Source organism: Neopsephotus bourkii, unplaced genomic scaffold (genome assembly GCF_033783945.1).
Source record: "Neopsephotus bourkii isolate Nb327-2 ecotype Australia unplaced genomic scaffold, CSIRO-AGI_Nbou_v1 NB_369, whole genome shotgun sequence".
Taxonomy (NCBI): domain Eukaryota; kingdom Metazoa; phylum Chordata; class Aves; order Psittaciformes; family Psittacidae; genus Neopsephotus; species Neopsephotus bourkii.
The window spans coordinates 1,256,691-1,275,151 of NW_026900875.1; the positions used below are offsets into that span (position 1 = coordinate 1,256,691).

An 18,461-nucleotide genomic window follows, 5' to 3' on the forward strand; every position below is an offset into this window, starting at 1 on the left:
GTGCAGTGCAGTGGGGTGGCCAGGCAGCCTGCTTGCAATGGGGGGTGCATGGGGGAGAGGGTTTGGCACTGAGGTGCTTCAAAGGGCTGGTCCCTTGCTGATCCAGAGCTGCCTGCCACAACCAACAGCTCCGCAGGGTTGGACCCAGCAGTACAAGATGCTCTGGGGCTAGCAGTCAGCTGAGGAGGTGCCTGCATTGCAGGGAAATGCTTTACGTGGCACAGGCGAATGTCCAGCATCACCTTGGCGTGGGTAGGATATGGTGTGTTCAGAAGGATGGTGTGGCCTGTGTATGTGCAAGAAGGGTGTTGAAGAACTGCGGAGCAGTACGCCGGCAGAAGGCATCTAGAGGCAATGGCTTTTGCAGCGCAAGCACTGGCTTGAGGCTGGGGTGTGACCCCTCATGGGCTATCCCTGCAGAGGCTGAGACCAGGAGAAGTGGATGCAGGACTCGGTGAAGGAGGGTGGCTGCGAGCGTTGCTGCACAGCAGCATGTCTCCCTGCCTCGCAGCATCCTGGCAAAGCCAGGTCTAGCCAGGAAAGGGGGATCAGCTCACCACTCCCTGGAGTGTTTGCTGCCTCCTGTCTTGCTTCTGCTCTTTCTTGCCAGGGGAGCCACTGCTGTCCTGCTCACTGTCTGTCTCTGCAAGCCATGGGGCTGCCAGATGCTGGTCCACCTCTGTCTTGTCTGTCCTCAACAGCAAGCCAAGCCCTCACACTGCTGCCCAGAGTTGGCACCCCCTTCCCTGGAGCTGGCTCAGCAGCACACCTTCATCCACCCTGTTCTGTTTGAAGCACTTTAATGTCATGGGACAGCAGCTGAGAGGCTGCCTGTGTCCCCTTCTAGAAGCACTGAGTACATTTAAAGAAAAGGGAAGGGATTTTGGATTATCTGTGGTTTCCACCCTCCACCGTGGACTTTGGAAGCAATGGGACTTGCAAACTCGATGGAGGGCTCCAGGGCAGGATTATGCCCAGCACTCACCACTACAAGGAATACTGGAAGTGGCCTAGGCAGTGAGCTCTTTGTAAGAGAGCAAGGGAACGCTCTGGCCATTACCTGGAGCCCTCCCCATGGGACTGTTGCACAGAGAGGCAACGAAAATGCCATCCCTAATAAACTGAGTTAATGATGGGCCTGGTTGTGTCGTAGCATCATTTCAGCTGTTGTAGCAGTGTGTATTGCTCTTGGGGTCAGTCCTGCAGTGCCTGTTGGCCCCTGGGGTAGGGAGGAGTGGGCAGAGGGCATTGGGGGCACAACTTGTGCAACTGGTTGTGTCACTGGGTGTAATCCGTGTGGTTTGTGGCCTCCCCTTGCAAACTGCCCACTGGACTCAGGGCAGGAGGTACAGAACACTGAGTAAGGGGCTCCCTGTATGTCTGTCTCTCCCTGGGTCTGCCTTTGCTGCTGGCATTGGGGCCCAAGGGCATGGCCTTGGCTGTCTCATGCTTGTTGGATCTCTGTCGCTTGCAGCAGCGTTGTGCATCATGACATAAACACCACAGACACAGGAGATATATAGATAGATACAAACTGTAAACTTTAAATCAACTTGATGGATGCTTGTGCAAGCACAGCGCTAGCTCCCCATGGAGCAAAACAAGGCTTCCCTGCCTTGCAGCACACCAGGAGGAGCAGCTTTCTAAGAGCTTTTCCCCAGAAAAGCCCTGCTCAGCCTAAAGCTAAGCTGTGACTAGCAGCAGCAACAGCAACTTGGGCTTGCGCCCAAGCACAGTGGTTGTAGAAGAGGTTTTGGACAGGCAGAGGCACACTGAGGATGTGGCAGCAGGAGGGACCTGGAGAGCCCATGGGGCTCCAGCAGCTTGAGCAGGGGGTGGGAGACCTGTGAAACCCTGGGGCTTGCCACCATCACAGTGAGCCCTCCAACAGCATTCGTGGTGATCCCCAGCTGCGGTATAAGGTGTGAGCCCATACCTTGGCACTGGCACATCCGCCCCCAGTGCAGAGGGGCACAAGCAGTCTGGAGGCTGCTGTGCCTGTCACTGGGAGGCTGTGCAGGGGCCATAGCGACGCTCGAACTGCCCCACGTCGAACTTGCGCTTGCAGCCGGCGTAGTTCATGTAGCGGATCTTCCCGAAGACGGCGCGCTCTCCCCAGCCGTGGTCATGTATGCCGCAGATGGACCAGAGGCAGCCTGCAGCGTGTGGGGACACAGCGTCAGCATTGCCCCTGCTAGAGAGCAACGAGATGCAGGTGCAAAGCAGGATGGCCTGGGTAGCCTGCAGAGAGCCTTCCCCCTGCCACAGCCCTTGGCCATCAGAGATAAGAACCCCCACACTGTGCCCCCACCCTGCTGCTTGCCTACATAGCCGTTGGGGTCTCTCCCATCCAGCTCGTAGCGGTCGTTGAGGTAAATGGCGAACTGCAGGGCCTCCTCTGGGGAGCGGGTCCATTCCAGGATCTTCTTGGCCCAGTACATCCGCAAGAAACCGTGCATCTTGCCCTCCCGGACCATTTGGAGCTGGGGGGAAAGGGACAGATGGACAGGTCAGTCCATGCCACCTCACCTCTGTCCCTCAGGAAAAGACTCAGCATTTTGTGGGGGAGATGTGGGGCAGTACCTGGGCAGCGTTCCAGAGCGGGTCATGTGTGGTCCCCTGCTCCAGCTCCTGCAGCTTGTAGAGAAAAGGCCTCTCATCTTTGGCATGGAGCTTCAGGGTGGTTTGTGCCCATGGATAGGCACCTGTGAGCAAGAGAGATGAGGAGCAATGATGAGCACCCTGCTCCTGCAGGGCCCTGAGGAAGAGATGGAGAATTGAGCTACTGAAAAGCACTATGCCCGGGGGACATCAACCTTGAAAAGGGCATCTACCAGCTCCTGTTCTACCTCCAGAAGGACTGAATGGCAGCATATTAGTGCCCTCACGGCCCCTCTCCAAGTCAGACTTCGGTTTGCCAAGTTGGGTACCAGCCCAGCCATTGGGTACCAGCCCAGCCCCAGTGCTGCCCACCCAAACCAGAATGCTACCTTGCACACTGTCATAGTTCTCATTGTAGTAGCAAAAGTTGTCAGCCAGCTCTCGCCGCACCACGGCCTCCTCCACAAACATGTCTACTGACTCCTTGTACTTGTGCTGGTGCTTCTGCACCTCCAGGATGGCTCGCTGGGTGGAAACCTGGCCTGGGGATGTGGGGAGGGAGGAAATCAGGCTGCCAGTCCCAGCCACCGTGCTCAGCCATGCTGCCGACCGCAAAGCCTGGGACACTCACCAAAGTGGAACCATGGGGACAGGTTGCTGAGCGCCGCCTTGTTGGGGTCATTCCGGTGGGAGCCGAAGTATTTCAGTCGCTCTCTGATGAAGGACTGCAGCACAGCCAGCCCCGCTGCTGTCCCGGGGGTTGCCCACTCCACCTCCTTCACTGTACGGTCCACCTCCAAGCTGGAATAACAGGCCTCCCAAGCAATGGGCTGCGCAGTGACCAAGCAGCATGAGTGCATTTACAGATGCTCTTCAGCCAGGGCTGCCCTGAGCCTTATGTCCCCTGGGTGCCCCCAGCCAGCAAGTCCCAAGCTCATGCCAGCCTCCTCCTCTTAACTAGACCTGCCCTGAATGAATGAGATGCGAACCAACCTCCCCAAGGGCACTGCCATCTCCACACCACCTGCACACTTCAGGCAGGTCACTGTCCCCATTCCCTGCCATCCTCTCCCAAGATCACAAAGCAGCTGTAAAACCCTCTAGGACTGGCTTTGAGTGTGGAAGTGTCTGCTGCTGGTACCTCTGCTGGGCAGGAGGGGGAATATGGGTGACGAACAACAGGGGGGAACTCCGTGAGGAACTCGGGGAGCTGAGCCTGGATCTTTCTCCGGATGGTATAGGCGCTGTACTCCTGTTTGGAGGAGGCAACCCAGCAGGGCACGATGTTGTGAGCATCAACCTGGAAAGCAAAGCCATGGAGGAGGGTGTGAGCAGGAGAAGCAAATGGTCCCAAAGACATGACACACACACAGTCCCTGCTCAGGTCACTCCGGCTCACCTCTGCAGGCACAGAATGCAGGAGACAAGTTTCTCCCACATTTCTCCAGCCAGTTTTCCCCTCGCAGAGTGCAGGCACCCACCTGTGCAAATGGCACATCCTCTGGCAGCCGCTCCCTGACTTCCTGCACCCACTGACACGGGAGGCGGAGGGGGCTGAAGTCCGTCACCAGCCCACCAACACCATGCTCCACCACGAACGCAGGCAGCACGTCCTTGGCATAGCCCCGCAGCAAGTGGAAGGCAATGTTCAGCTCTGCGCACTCCTGCAGTGAGGGGGAAAAGGCTATAGGATGGTTCACACCCCTGCAGACCACATCCCATGACCATCCACTGAAGGGATGAGTCTTCCTCCCCCTCCCCCAGGAGCCCTGTCCCACTCAGCATGGACATCCCTGCAGCAATCATACCTCGGCCACTTCTTGCAGACCCCTTAGCATGAAACCATAGTGGCGGATGGTGGCCTCCAGGAATTTGGGCACCAGGCAGAAGCAGACACGCAGAGGCAGCTCCTGTTTGAGGGCCAGGCGCTGGGCATAGAGGAAAGCCCAGTTATCTGGGGAGGAAGCACATGGGGCAGTGTCAGGGAGGATGCTTTACTGAGGGAATGGAGATGGGGTTTCACAAGAGGAATCCCACCAGTCTCCCCTGCAGAGGGGCACCAGCTCCAAGGCCTACTGTGGGAAGGGACTGTGGATTTTGCCACCCATGGGAGCTCCACTTCCCAGGCTCCTCCATCCGCTGATTCACACCTTGCAGCCGCTGGTCCCGGCACATCCAGTAGAGGATGCACCGACCATCATCCTTCAGATCCGAGCCCTGCGAGATGAGGCGCACCCGCTTTTTGTTGAACTTGAACTCTCGCACGGAGGGGGCCGCCCGCCGCCGGGCTTCCTGCACCTCCTCCTCTTTCTCCGTCCTCCTCCGAGGCAGGCGTGGAACCTCCTCCGGGGCCGAGGCCTTTCGCTTCTGTTGCCGGCGCCGCATCCTTAGGAGTACCCGGGCCGGCAGCGAGAGCAGCGTGGTTCCGCGCGGTCGCTGCGAAGGGAAACGGGACCGTACTGCGCTCCCGATGCCTTACCCATCCCGGTCCGTAAGCCCGGGGTATGCTGCTACCCGGTCCTTACCTGGCAGCCACGCGGTCCTCCGGGTGTTATACAACGCGGGGGGCGGGGTGGGCGGGTTGGGTAAGGCGTGGAAATGGGCAGGGATTCGGGATAAGGGGCGGCACTCCATCATCTGGTACCGCCCTCCCAGCACACGGGGGCAGCTGCGCGCCGGTGGGTGCGCCGGGGACATCAGTGCAGCACCTACCCCCGGTAAAGGGGGGTAGTGCCCGCCAGTGCCTCCTCTCCCTGCCCGCTGGAATGAGGAAGCGGCTCCGGCCACCTTCAAACATCACTCGGCAGCGTAGTTCCCCGGCTGGCACCATTCACTGGCCCTGTATCCTCAGGTACAGGGACTTTGTCCCCAGTTAGGGAGTGGAGGTGGTGGCTCTGGACATGGCTGGGCAGAGAGGAGGGCTGCCCCTGCTGCTGTTGAGCCTTGCCGTGCTGGACCTCACGCTGGGTAAGGGCTGAGTGGGATGTGGTGCTATCAATTGGGTGGGTGCTGAGATGGGAGCATCATTCCCCAGGGTGGTGGTGGCAGCCTCGGCATGGCTTCACCAACACAGGTAGAACACTGTGCGTGCTGTTTGCTTTCTGATACCTCAGCCTCTTTCCAGTGGATGAAAGGGGTGTGCTCTGCAACACAGAAGCAACAAGCCTGGTTTCACTTCTTTGCCTCTCGTGAGTTTCCATCCAGGCAGAGAAGACTTTGGTCACAGTTTGACTTCCTTTCTGAACATTGGTCACTGCTGGGCTCACTGCCTTTGATACAACGTACCCAGCAGCATAAAATGGCCCTGCCTGGATGGCAGCATCACCAGGATGTTGTGGACCTGGAAAACTCCAAATGCCATTGTGATGTTTGCACTTGACACAAAGCAAGAGCAGTGTTGAGTCTAACACAGGGAATAAACTTGAGGCTTGTACTTCCTGCACGCCTCAAACTCACAAAGCTTGGGTAGGTCTTCTCCTACTGCATCCTTCACCCGCTCACAGAGAACGACTTGCCCTAAGCTGCAAGCTGGGATTTGTTCCTCTGTGGGGCTGCTTCCCCCCTTGCCATTATTTACACCCGGCGCTATCAGTTCCTGACTATCTGCAGCAGGGAGCTTTGTGTAAACTGCTGCTGCTGCAGTTCCAGCCTGTCTCACGGTCACCAGTTCCTGCACGGCTCTTCCCGTCCGACGGGTTTGTCTGACTTCTTCCAGGGGTGGGTGAAGGTGGTGGAACGGGTCTCTGTGCTGGCGCCTACAGGAGTTTCTGTCCTGAGCCCAGCACCGGCCATGCCTTGTTCCTGCTTTGTTGGGCTTGGATTTACATGGCCTGCCTTGCTGACAAGCATGTTGCTGTTCAGGGCATCCACATGCAGGACAGTGAATGTCGAACTCCTGATGATCCATTGCTCATGCATAGCTTGCAGAGCTCATGGTGGTGGTGCTGCTGCACTATCCCCAGCACAGCCATGGTCTCAGCCTTTCACCAGCAGCCCTTGTACACCTCATTCTCCCACCTCTTTGCAGGGACTACCGTCACAGATGTGACAGCAACCGTGTCCACGAGTGTCCCTACCTCCCCAACACCTATGGATACCTCAGCACTGCTGCCCACCACTGACCCCACCACTGCAGCTACTCTCCCTCCCTCCAGCTCTGAATCCTCTACCCTGGAGAGGTCCAGCACATCACTGAGGACCAGCAGTTTCTCACCATACACCATGCCTACTGTCACTGCAGCCACTTCTCCCTCTAGCCCCAAAATCTCTACCCTGGAGAGGTCCAGCACATCACTGAGGACCAGCAGTTTCTCACGATCCACCATGCCTACTGTCACTGCAGTCACCTTCCCTCCCTCCAGCCCTGACACCTCCACCATGGGTGCTTTCACAGCCAGCCCTGTGCCTCTGAGGAGCAGCCCAGCAGCCTCCAGCATCAGCACACCACAGGTGACTGGTAGCACAGCCCTCAGCACTCCCGATGGCACCTCGGTACTACCTGAGCCCACCCAAGCAGGGCTAGGTCTCACCACCAGCACCCCGACACCAGCTCCCATAGCTATGACATCCAATGGTACTGATTCGACCATTGTCATGTCTGTGGGGACCGGTACGGCATCAGCTGTCATATCGTTTGGAGCTGAAAAGAACACCACGTTTGGTACCACCACCCGCCAAGAGCCAGCCGTGGCCACACTGATTAGCAGCACATCGCTAGGGACCGGCAGCGCCTCTTTCCCCACCGCATCAGCACCGATAGTCACTTCGGATGAGCCCCATTGGACCACGTCGGACACCACGGCCACCGCCGTTACCAGCAGGGGGGGCCCCGGGAGCACCCCCACCCAACTGGCCGGGACCACTGCAGGCGCCTCCGCCGAGACCCCCAGCTCCGCCGCGGGTGAGTACAGCTACGGAGCACCCGGGGGCAGCGCCCACCCGCCCCCTACCGCGGGAAGTGGCGGGAAAAGCGGGGAGGGGCGTGGCCTGTGGGAGGACCGTGCGTGGCGTAAGTGCCGGGAATGGGCGTGGCTCCGAAAGGGGGCGTGGCTTCGGGGGCGCGGCGTCCCCTGTCTCGCTCTGGCGTGCCAGCTGCTAGGCGGGGGGGCGGTATCCCGGCTGTACCCCAGGAATGCGGCTGTACACCGGCTATTCCCCCTAAACAGCTGTACACTGGCAGTGCCCTATCGTAGGCACCTGTGTCCCAGCAGTGTGATCGTATCCCGGTGGCTCTCCCAGGGTATAATCTTCACCCCGGGGCTACAGCTGTATCCTGGTGACACCCCTCTCCATGCACCTCTACCTGGCAGGGAGGCTGGACCCTGCCCCGGTGCCCCTAGCTGTGCATGTGTCCCCGGAATCCCTGTACCAAGGTAGAGCAACTGAATCCTGACCAAGTACTTGTACCCTGGCCTAATGGCCACAGTGTGACAGAACCCTAGCAGAGTGCCTGTACCACTGCACCCTAGTGATGCCTCAGTGTCTGTACAGCAGTAGGGTGGCTGTGCCCGGACAGTCCTCCAGCATGCCTGTACCTCCCAGGAGAGCCTGTACCCTGGCCCAGTGCCTTCAGGCACCTCCGACTGCTCTTGTCCGTGACCCTGCGAAGGAGGAAGTGACTCCAGCTATCAGCAAAGCGCTTCAGCCATGACATGCTGTGACATAGGGAAGTGATGCTTGTACAGACAGCCCAGGGGACAAACCGTCAGCCTGGAGCACGCCCTTCCTGAGCGCCTCCTGTTTTCTCAGCCAGTTCCTCGCGCTCACAGAAGGCTGTTGTCTCCCAAGGGGCGTTGGTGTCAGGAGCCACCACGGAACATCACCCCCCTGGTGGAGCACAGGGACGGTCCCAGGCAGCCTGGCTGCTGCCCTGGGCTTTTTTCTGTTGTCGCTGTCTCCTCGGGAGGCGAGGACGGCGCGGTCCCTGGCTGCAGTGGTGGCCCTGCCAGCCTGCCCTGCCTGCTGCTCGTGGCTCCTCTGGGTCCAGCTGTGCAGCTGATGTCTGCTTGGCATCACGTCGCTCCCTGGGAGTATCCGTGTCGGGTGGAAACCCCCCCAATGCTGCCGACACCTAGGGAGTGAAAGAGCCCACCTGAATGCTCCTCCTCTACTGGGCAAAGGAGACCAGGAAACCCCAGTGCTGGGGACATAGGGAGCTCTTGGACTGGTGCCTGCAGGGTCCCATCGGCTCCCACCCACCCGGACATGGCTGGGCAAAGCAGGTCACCCCTGCCCCTGCTGCTGCTGAGCCTTGTCTGCCTCGCCGTGCTGCACCTCGTACTGGGTAAGGGCTGAGTGGGATGCAATGGTCTCCATGGGGCGGGTGGTGAGCATGAAGCATCATTCCTTGGGGTGGTGTGGTGCCTTGTGGGGTGAGGGAGTGAAACACTGCAAGTGTTGTTTGCTAAATGGGAAACAGAGGTGGACTTACAGCTCCTCCTTTGTATGTGAGCATGTGGATCTACAGTGCAGATACCCAGCATGGGTTGGGATCGAAACACTGCCCTTCTCCACATTATTATTTAGCCAGTTTGCGCCAGCACCAGCTCACGGAGTGAATGGCTGTGGGAAGTTTTGGTGGGGTTGGCTGAAAGCTCATGGCTTGTTTCCCCAATCCCATGCAAGCAGAGCCACAGACTCATTGGGTTTATGCTGGGATCATGGTGGAATCACCCTGGCATCCCAAAGCGACTAAGTTGCAGGCATACCTTGGCGGAGGCTGGGGCAGCCAGGCTGTTTTGTGCATCCTTTTGGAAAGGGTTACAAATGCCTGTGCTTCCTCAGGGATAGCACACTGCCCCAGTACAGAGCTGGTGCAGGCAGAGAGGAAGGCCCTCCTGCATCCTTCATCACCCCCCACCACCCCGCCCCGGCAGAGCTTTCATGGGTTGCTGCACGTCTCCAACGACTTGCCCTAATCTGCAAGCTGGGATTTGTTCCTCTGTGGGGCTGGTTCCCCCCTTGCCATTATTTACACCCGGCGCTATCAGTTCCTGACTATCTGCAGCAGGGAGCTTTGTGTAAACTGCTGCTGCTGCAGTTCCAGCCTGTCTCACGGTCACCAGTTCCTGCACGGCTCTTCCCGTCCGACGGGTTTGTCTGACTTCTTCCAGGGGTGGGTGAAGGTGGTGGAACGGGTCTCAGTGCTGGCGCCTACAGGAGTTTCTGTCCTGAGCCCAGCGCCGGCCATGCCTTGTTCCTGCTTTGTTGGGCTTGGATTTACATGGCCTGCCTTGCTGATAATCATGTTGCTGTTCAGGGCATCCACATGCAGGACAGTGAATATCCAACTCCTGATGATCCATTGCTCATGCATAGCTTGCAGAGCTCATGGTGGTGGTGCTGCTGCACTATCCCCAGCACAGCCGTGGTCTCAGCCTTTCACCAGCAGCCCTTGTACACCTCATTCTCCCACCTCTTTACAGCGACTACCATCACAGATGTGACAGCAACCGTGTCCACGAGTGTCCCTACCTCCCCGACACCTATGGAGACCTCAGCACTGCTGCCCACCACTGACCCCACCACTGCAGACACTCTCCCTCCCTCCAGCTCTGAATCCTCTGCCCTGGAGAGGTCCAGCACATCGCTGGGGACCAGCAGCTTCTCACCATCCCCTATGCCTCCTCTCACCACACCAGCACCAACAGTCGCTTCAGCTGAGCCCTTGACAACTCTGGCAGACAGCACAGCCATCCCCTTTACCAGCAGGGACACGTGCAGCAGCAATCCCACATCCAGGACTACCCCTGGCAACTCCAAGTCACCTGTGGGGTCGACTCCAGGCATATCAACAGTATCTGGGACCCTCAGTACAGCTACAGGTAGGTGCAGCCGTGGGGTACCTGGAAAGCAAGGGGCATCGTCAGGACAAATCCCCAAGAGGATGCTGGGCATGTACTTGGGTGGCTTCATGGAGCTGGCTCCATTTAGGCTCGGTCTGTCCCCAGCTGTAGGAGCATCCTGCACCTCTCTGCATCCTGCGCTAACTTAACATTACTTTGCCCAGGCACGGAGCCCTCTTCCCCTGCTGCCAGCTCAACCCAGACCACAGAGGTTGCCCTCAGCACCTCTGCAGACCTGCCAACGATGCTGCCTGTCTGCCCCACCACCAGATCCAACACCAGTAAGTGCAGTGCCCCATGGGCATCACCATCCTCAGTGCTGGTGGCTTTAGGCTTCCAGGGGCAAGTCCAGGGGGTCCTGGAGCCCCGTTCTTTTGCGGTGCTCTCAGTACAATGCTGAGCTCTGTGCTCTGTGCAATGAGTGGTTTGCTCTACAGGTGGAGCGTTATTCTCCCGACAGTGTAAGGTGTCCATGACATGACTAACCTGGGAGGAGGTTCTGTGTCTCTGCCAGAGGATCAGGGGAAAGGCCCCCAGATCCTTTGGCAAAGCCCAATATTTAAGGCCTATAACCAGAGCCATGTTTTTCATCCCTAGGTGCATCTCATCTCTTTCTGTCACTGCGGCTAACCATCCCCCTGGACCTGAGCAACACCACAGTGCAGGAGCTGCTGTTGTCCAAGGTGAAGTGTGCTGGGAGGGGGTGCCACTTTGCATTTGCCAGCCATGGTGCAGGCAGCTAGGGAGGAGGTTGGACAGTCAGCAGGAAGGGAATGGCTGGGTCTTACACTGAATGTCACCTGGGGCAGTTTCAGATGGAGGGGAGACCCTTATCTGGGGTCAGGCCCCTCTTAGGTTGGAGCAGGGGTAGGACATCCCTTTGGCATTGTTTGATGGTTGTCCTTTCCCCACAGCTCCGCGGGGACTTACAGACAGCGTTCCCGTGCGCTGGCCTGGCCTTAGAGTGGCGAGGGAAGAGGAGGACCTGACCGCTGCTCCTCGCCCAGCCAGCACCCACGTGGGCTGGCAAGCCGTCTGCTGCCAGCTCCTAACTCACAGCGGTGCAGCCCTGTACAGCTCCCCTTGAACCTGACACCCCCCGTCCTTCACTGCCCATCCCCACAGGACCCCCAGTGCCTCTCTGTGGGCTAGGGTGCCCCTGCCCCTTCCCTCAGCCTCTCTGCAGAGCCTGAGCCCTCCCACCACCCTGCATCAGACCTGGCTCCTGTGATGAGACTCCCCCTACCAGCACTGCCAGGGGACCAAGAAGAGAGGACCCTGTGGGGATGGGCTTTTACAGCTGGGACTGAGCTGGCTCAGCCATGAAAGCCACCCTGAGGACCAATGGGTGAGAGAAAGGAGACCTAGAACCCCAGTGCTGCTGTACCCAGGGCACTCAGTGCTTTGGTGATGGTGGTCTCCAAAGATTTGCAACCCAGGAGGCTGCAGTGCCTGAGGTTTTCAGGAGATGCTTCATAGCTGGTTTACATCCAGAGCGGGCCAAGGTGGAGCTTGAGATGGTTCTTGGGAAGGAAGCAGGAGAGGTAAAGAGCCCCTGTCCCACATCAGAGCCCTGCCCCATGGCCAGTGAGCTCCTGAGCCCTGCAGTGCAGTGGGCAAGTGAAGCCAGAGCCTGGCACAGCAGCAATCCCCAGCTCATCTGTGGTATTGCTGACAGGAGCACACCCATGCTAACCAGGCTGGGAAGTAAAGGGAAATCCCATGTTTTCTGTGACAAAGATGACGACTTCTTTTTTTTCCAAGCTGCCTTCCCCAGTTTTCAGCTTCTCCATCTAGCAGAGGTACCAGCAAGGAAAACTGTGTCCCAGAAGCTTCACAGCAGAGGGATGAGCTGAGGGCTGCTCCCGCTGGCAGGGGCTGCTGCAAACACTCCGAGGACGGCTCAGTACGCTGACAGGCTGGGGGTCCCTGCTTGGGTGTTCTCTGCCCCATGCCACCCGTGTGCACCATGCGGCTGTGGAAATCCCGTGGGCTGTGCTCCTTCCCTGTTTTTTTCCAGTGCCCAGCTAAGGAGACGGCGGCAACATCTATCCCCCTGCAGCAAAGTCATTTATTAACTGATTAATTAGCCAGATAAAATCCAACTGAAGCAATTATTAGCCTAAACAAGTCACCTCGCCGGGAGATTGAAAACTGAAATAATTAACAAAATAGCCGTGTTGCTTCTCAGGGGTTGTTTTCGGCTGATCTCTGCTCCTTGCTGGCAGCCCGTGCCACCCCAGTGTGGGGAAGGCTGGGAGGGGGCACATGGGGCTCTGGGATGTTAAACCTGGGGATATATTGTTCCAGGGCTGCATGGGGACAGAATGGGGAGAGGCACGCTGGTATCACCCATCTGTCTGCCATTTTGCAGGCCTGGGAGAGACTGGGCTGGGGAGGGAGGCTGAGCCCAGGCAGCTTTTCAGGATGCTGCCGTTTGGAATGTCCCTTGCATTCCAGTGTTGCCCCTCTGCTCTGTAGGATGCTGCCTGGCTCTGAGGGACTTGTAGCTGTTGGCACCAAGAAAGGTCCTTAGCACCTGGTCAGGGAGCTGGGGTGCAGGGCAAAGCCTGCCGGAAGGGGTCCCCGCATTGAATGGCTGGTGGGGTGCTGGGAAAGAAAACCTTATGCTCTGCCTACGCCGTGGAGCTGGGCCAAGAGTCCTCCCACACCGCGTCCCATTGGGCTGCTTTCTCCGGCTGTTGAGTCCATAACTTCAGACCCCAGGACATGGCCAGGGGCCAAGGCCGGGGTAGTGGAGCCAAACTGCGTCACAAAGGGAGGAAAAGGTCCTGAAGTGCTGGGATGAAAAGGTGACCAGGGCACTCACTGTCCCCTGCCAGCACGGATGCCTTCCGTTGTCATGGTTGGGGCGTGGCGGGAGGAAGAGATGCTCTGGTCCCACTGAGCACCTCTGGACCCCAGCCCGGGAGGAAGAAGTGGGGCATGGTGGGGGAACATTGCTCCCTTTGGTATGGTGGGCCCTGCCTGGGCGTTGGGGATGCTGAGCTCTGACAAGCTCCTGACGCTGCCCATGCTCTCCATGCCTGCCATCCTTGAGGATTGTGGCTGCCACTTTTACCATGGCTGCTTGCCTGTCATGGATCCCTGTCCAGATGGGCTTGGGAGGTTGGATCCAAGTCCCATTCCTTTCTGAGCCCATAAATCGTTTCTCAGGCTGTTCGCTATAACCTGCTGCCAACACCCAGCAGCATCATGGGGCATGTGTCTCAACTCCCTTGTGACTCAAGTGTCCCTTCCAGTGTCCCCCTCCCCTTCACCCGTGCCGGAGGCTATAGCCTGTCTCCGTAGGATGCCAAATCATGCAGAACCTATGGAGTTGATGGATAACCTGGTCCCCCCCCCCGACCCCTGACCCCTCTCCAAATGCCCTTGATAGGAAGCAGGACCAGTGCTGGTAGGAGATGCCAGCATCTCCGCAGGGCTGGAACAACCAGCCCATTAATTCCGGGAAGGCTGATAAGACACTGTGCTGGGCCATGCCATGCTGTGCCATGCTGGATGGTGCAGAACCCATGGATGCTGGGATTCATGGTTTTGCCCCCTGGATGTGGACTCCTGAGGGGCTCTGATGCACAGATAATGCTATGGTGCTTGATAACTGCAGGTGCCGCTTATCCTTCCAGGAGCCAGCAGCTTGCTGGGACCTTGGTTTCAGGTGTAGCAGAAGGATCAATGAAAAGCCCTTTCCCAGGGTGGGAACAAGACACCATCCTTGAGATGAGGGACGACCCAGAGTGGCTGCAGGCCTTCTTGGGAGTGTGTTCCGATGCCAGAGCAGAAGGACAAGTTTGGTTTGTCACCCCCGTGACTGCTGGAGGAGCATCAGGGAACTGGGATATTTGGGCAGGAGGTGTAAGCATGAGGGTCTCTGGATAGTGCCAGTCCCATCACAACATGGGCAGGAGCTTGCAGGAGGGCTGAGGCTGAGGTGTGCTGGAAGCACCTTGCTTCATCTGAGTTGTTTTCCCCTATGCTAAGCAGTGCATTTGCAACAACCCTTGTGGTTCCCACCATGTTTTACACCTCAAACCACCTGGAGCAACTCTCTCCAGTGTCAGCACATATTCCCCATCAGGGTGGCTTTCCAGAGCGATACGGCATTGTCAGCACAGCCAGCAATGACTCTCCCACTGTGGGTTTGCATCTCTCTAATCCTCCATCAGCCCAGGTGTGGCAGCTGCTGGGGTGGTCCCTGCCTGGGCAGTCACAGTGATCTGCAGTGCTCGTTGAGGGGCACCCAGTGCACCGTCCTCCCGCTGGCTTCGTTCCTGTGCCGGTGTTCTCGGTTCCGGGCAAGTGGTGCTCCCCCCTTATTTACCACCTATGCCCTGTTCCCAGTGCCGGGGGTAATGCGTGGGTCTACAGGATGGAGATCCATCAGCCGTGACTTGGCCTCCCCTGGACTTCCCCCATCGGCGCTGCCTAGCTGGGGTCGGGATGTCGCCCCGTGTGCCCTGCCATTGCCACATGCCTGGTGGAGGGGTGGGACACTGTGTACTGCCTAACACCCCTAATAGCACTTTGCAGGAGTTGCCTGGGGGCAGTTCTGGTTAAAAAGCGTTTAATTGATTACAAAACCATGTAGCAGTGGTGGGAGTTTGCATAATGCTCTTAGTGGGGGAGCTGGCAGCAGCTTTCAAGGGGGGGAGCTGGGAATTGCTTCTCCAGGGGAAGGGGAGACATAGGGGGGAAGTGACCCAGGGGATCCCCATAGCAGGGGAGGGGATCCTGGGCTGCACCTTTTCCTGCTTCAGACCTCGGGGGAGGCTGGTCCCACCTTGCAGAAGAGTTTCCCTGGCCCATTCACCCCATCCCAGCACCCCATACCGCTGTGCCCTTGCTGAGGTGCAGGTTTAAAACCCTGATGGGGCGTGCTGGGCTCTGGATGGGAATCCCCAGTGCTCTCAGTTATAGCTGAGTGCTGGAGAGCTCGGCTGACATCCCAGGGCCTGTTCCCAGCCCTACCTCTCTCTGCTTTATAACCTGCCTCTGCTCTGGGGGAAGCCTTGAGCCAAGGGGAAACATGGCTCAGCTGCTGGTTTCAATGTCTATGGTGTCCTCACAGGCACGGTGACACCACCTGGCATTGCCCCCCCACCACCACAACCCACTGCTCCATGTCCCTCTCCCCTGCATGGGGAGCAGGTCTTGTGGGGCCTCTGGAGTGTCTGGATACCACTGTGGGCAGTGTCATGCACTGCTCTGGGCTCAGCTTCTCCAGCTGGTGCTGGTGGCCCAGAGAGCTGCACTGGACTGTGCCCAGGTCCCTGGGAGACTGGGTTCCTGTAGGCTAACCCCCAACCCACGCACCACTTGAACATCCAGCTTTTGGGAAGGGGGGCAGCTCAGCAGGAAGGGCATGATGACAGGAGCATTGGAGGGAAAGCACTGGGGGCGGGAGGGGACAGCGGCTGCAACCTGCCTCCTTCTGCCATCCCTATAAATGGGAGGGAGCAGGAGCAGGGTTGCACCTGCGGGACTCCAGCTCTGCAGGAGAGGCAGGGAAGCAGGGAGGGGCGGACAGACAGACAGACAGACAGACGGACGGACGGAGCTGCTCTCACCTCCCTTTGAGCTTCCCAGTGCTCTGCCTGCGTGAAGGCCTGAGGCATGCAGACCAGGGGATGGCCACTTTCTGCCTTCGTGGGATGCTGCATATGGATTCTGCACGGTATGTCCTATATTTTAATGCTAATGCATGTCCTGTATGAGCCCTTGCAGGGCATAGCAGGTACACTTGTGAGATACTTTTCTCTCCTGATTGCGCTGGAAACTCCTCTTATGACCAAGTCCTCACAATACATTGCAGCCAAAGAGCTAGGAAAAGTGTTTTATGGAGCAGGCATCACCCTGAGGGGCTGGCTGCAGGCATGGACCCATGGGAGAGGTGAGAGCCCAGCCCTGGAGCCTACATACAGCCCCTCCAGCAAGGGATCCCAGGGAAGCCAGCAGGGCTCCAGGGGCACTCCCATCCCTCCCACGTCCTGAGAAAGAGGAAACTCCGTGCTCGATGCTGGGACCCCTCTCACACATGCTTCCCACGACGGGGTGGTGTGGGGTAGGTGGCGTTTCCTGCTCTGCATGAAAGAATTAAGATAAAACATGGATTTACTGGGGTAGAGCTTGCCCAGCTAACCTGGGGGACTTGACTGATGAGCTTTGTTTCCTCCAAGATGGGGAGGGAAGCTGCTGAGCTCCTCCGGCTGAAGGGGGTTGGTGCAAAGAGCCAGGGAAGATGACAAGGAAGCAGCCTGACAGGAGGGGGACTAGGGGGTTGTGGGAGGACAGACCCCCCAAGGACTGGTCTGTCATAGTCATTAATGACTCCGGTACAAGCTATCCACAAGTTAATGATCTGAGCCAGTGGTGAGGTCGGAGGCACCTCTGCTGCAGGGGGACACGGTTGTCTGGCAGGGGAACCTGATGAACCGGAGCACCGGGATGGAGAACAGGCTCAGGCTGTCGTGCTGAGGTGAAACCCTGCTGGGGCTCACCCTCGGGGCGCCCTTTGTCTCCCCTAATTGCAGCCGCCTAAAGCCAAGCGTCAGCAGATCTGCCTGACTCCTCCTGAAGCCAACGGTGGCAGATTGGCCTCCCCAGAGCCTACATCCCCGTCCTAAAAATAAGACTGGGTGGAACGTCACCCATGGGTGCCAGAGGGTGCTGGGATGTGGGGTAGCGTCTCCTCCTTTGTGTAAAGCTCCTGGATGTGGGGCAGGACTTCCACAGCAAGAGGAGGGAGCTGTAAGCAGGGCTTGGTCCTGGGAGTTAACATTCCCTCCACAGGCAGGGAATTCCTGATGCCTGCACCCAGCTGGAGGAGAGGGGTAGTCCCCTTTGCTTTATCTGCAGCAGCAGAGAGGGATTTGCCATCAGGGAATATTTCACTAAGCCCTGGCTGTCCTATCTGCCAAAGGGCTTGGAATAAACTGTATTTAAATGTCCCTCAGACACCCAAAAGGTGAAAAAATGGAAGAACACACACACACACCAGGTCTGCAGACGCAATTGTGCTCAGGTTTGTCCCTGCAGCAAGGTAAAGAGGGCTGAGAGCTGTCCTCAGGCAGCAGAGCTTCACAGACACCCCTGGGGCTATGAACTAGACTCACTGGGCCCCAGCTCTTCCCAGTGCCAGGCAATACCATTCGCAGTGTCCTGGTTGCAGCGTCTGCCTTTGCCTCCAGGCTTGCACCAGACCTGTGATGAGTTGCGTCCTGTCTCAGCTGGCAGCAGTTGATGCTGGGGCTGCAAAAGGCGCTGTGCGGTGCAGTGCCTAAGGCAGCCCAGGCTGCGCTCCTTATCTGTTAAATCAAAGACTCATAAGGCCACAGGATGGGGCAGTAGGGTTTAAGAAGGGGTGGGATCTTCCTGATGCTCGGCTGACAGAGACACATGGCTGATCCTGGCAGGCTGCCGGCTCCAGTGCCCAGCGTAATGCTCCACTCTGTGTCTCTCTGCAGGGCTTGGGGCTGCTGCTGCAGTCCCTGTTACTACCGACGAGCCATTTGCTACCGGGACAGCTTCTCCCATCACAGCAGAGAGCGAGGGTCCTGGTGTCCTGGTGATGGGCACTGTGGAGACAAGCACCTTGGTGTTTGATGCTGAAACAGTAGAGACGATCCTCACAGAGAGTCCACCAAGCCCATCCTTCCCCCCCGGGGCTGAGGCGAATGCTTTGGTGACAGCAGCGAGTGAATACGGCTCTACAGCACCAGCTTTGACAAATGTGACCGAGCCTCCTAACACGCCTCAGGATTTTGAGAGGGGTTCAGCAGCTCCTGCTGCAGCCACGACCGCTGCTGCCGTCTCTGCACAGCACCCCGCTGTCACCCCAGAAGCAGAGCTTGATGTAACAGCGGCTGGTCCCAACACCCCCCTCGGGACCACCCTTCTCTTTCCAGATATAAAGGGGGACATTGCGGCTGTGACCAGAGAAAGAGGAGAAGATCTCAACCCCACCACTGAATCCCTCCCCACCACCCCTCCACCAGC

The 18,461-nt window shown here is 58.2% G+C and overlaps 2 protein-coding genes across 4 annotated transcripts; one reads left to right on the forward strand and one right to left on the reverse strand.

Annotated features, from left to right (window-relative positions):
• Positions 1–1,524: 1,524 nt before the first annotated feature.
• LOC133209895 (deoxyribodipyrimidine photo-lyase-like) lies at positions 1,525–5,250 on the reverse strand. Its single transcript, XM_061348810.1, has 10 exons — positions 5,127–5,250; positions 4,752–5,037; positions 4,410–4,555; positions 4,083–4,265; positions 3,743–3,901; positions 3,233–3,431; positions 2,991–3,143; positions 2,584–2,705; positions 2,324–2,483; positions 1,525–2,156 (listed from the first exon to the last, which is right to left on the reverse strand). Exons 2-10 carry the CDS (start codon positions 4,984–4,986, stop codon positions 2,002–2,004), a joined length of 1,512 nt encoding a protein of 503 aa, XP_061204794.1. The 5' UTR covers positions 4,987–5,037; positions 5,127–5,250; the 3' UTR covers positions 1,525–2,001.
• Positions 5,251–5,285: 35 nt separating this feature from the next.
• On the forward strand, positions 5,286–11,958 carry LOC133209896 (mucin-2-like). Of its 3 annotated transcripts, none has more exons than XM_061348812.1 (5): positions 5,286–5,568; positions 10,026–10,424; positions 10,610–10,726; positions 11,043–11,128; positions 11,360–11,954. In XM_061348812.1, the coding sequence occupies exons 1-5, from the start codon at positions 5,502–5,504 to the stop codon at positions 11,432–11,434; spliced, it is 744 nt and encodes a 247-aa protein (XP_061204796.1). In that variant the 5' UTR covers positions 5,286–5,501; the 3' UTR covers positions 11,435–11,954. The 3 variants fall into 3 exon arrangements, with proteins under 3 accessions (XP_061204796.1, XP_061204797.1, XP_061204795.1); XM_061348811.1 differs by lacking the exon at positions 5,286–5,568 and adding an exon at positions 8,274–8,884 and having other exon boundaries at positions 11,360–11,953; XM_061348813.1 differs by lacking the exons at positions 5,286–5,568; positions 10,610–10,726 and adding an exon at positions 8,264–8,884 and having other exon boundaries at positions 11,360–11,958.
• The last annotated feature ends 6,503 nt before the right edge of the window (positions 11,959–18,461 follow it).

Excerpts from the sequence above, each read along its gene's own strand:
- LOC133209896 (XM_061348811.1), top strand. The coding sequence starts at position 8,806 with ATGGCTGGGCAAAGCAGGTCACCCCTGCCCCTGCTGCTGCTGAGCCTT. Across the intron at positions 10,425-10,609 it reads GACCCTCAGTACAGCTACAG|GCACGGAGCCCTCTTCCCCT; the intron begins GTAGGTGCAGCC and ends TACTTTGCCCAG. Across the intron at positions 10,727-11,042 it reads CACCACCAGATCCAACACCA|GTGCATCTCATCTCTTTCTG; the intron begins GTAAGTGCAGTG and ends TTTCATCCCTAG.
- LOC133209895 (XM_061348810.1), bottom strand. The coding sequence starts at position 4,986 with ATGCGGCGCCGGCAACAGAAGCGAAAGGCCTCGGCCCCGGAGGAGGTT. Across the intron at positions 4,266-4,409 it reads GTCTGCAAGAAGTGGCCGAG|GAGTGCGCAGAGCTGAACAT; the intron begins GTATGATTGCTG and ends CCCTCACTGCAG. Across the intron at positions 3,144-3,232 it reads GTCCCCATGGTTCCACTTTG|GCCAGGTTTCCACCCAGCGA; the intron begins GTGAGTGTCCCA and ends CCACATCCCCAG.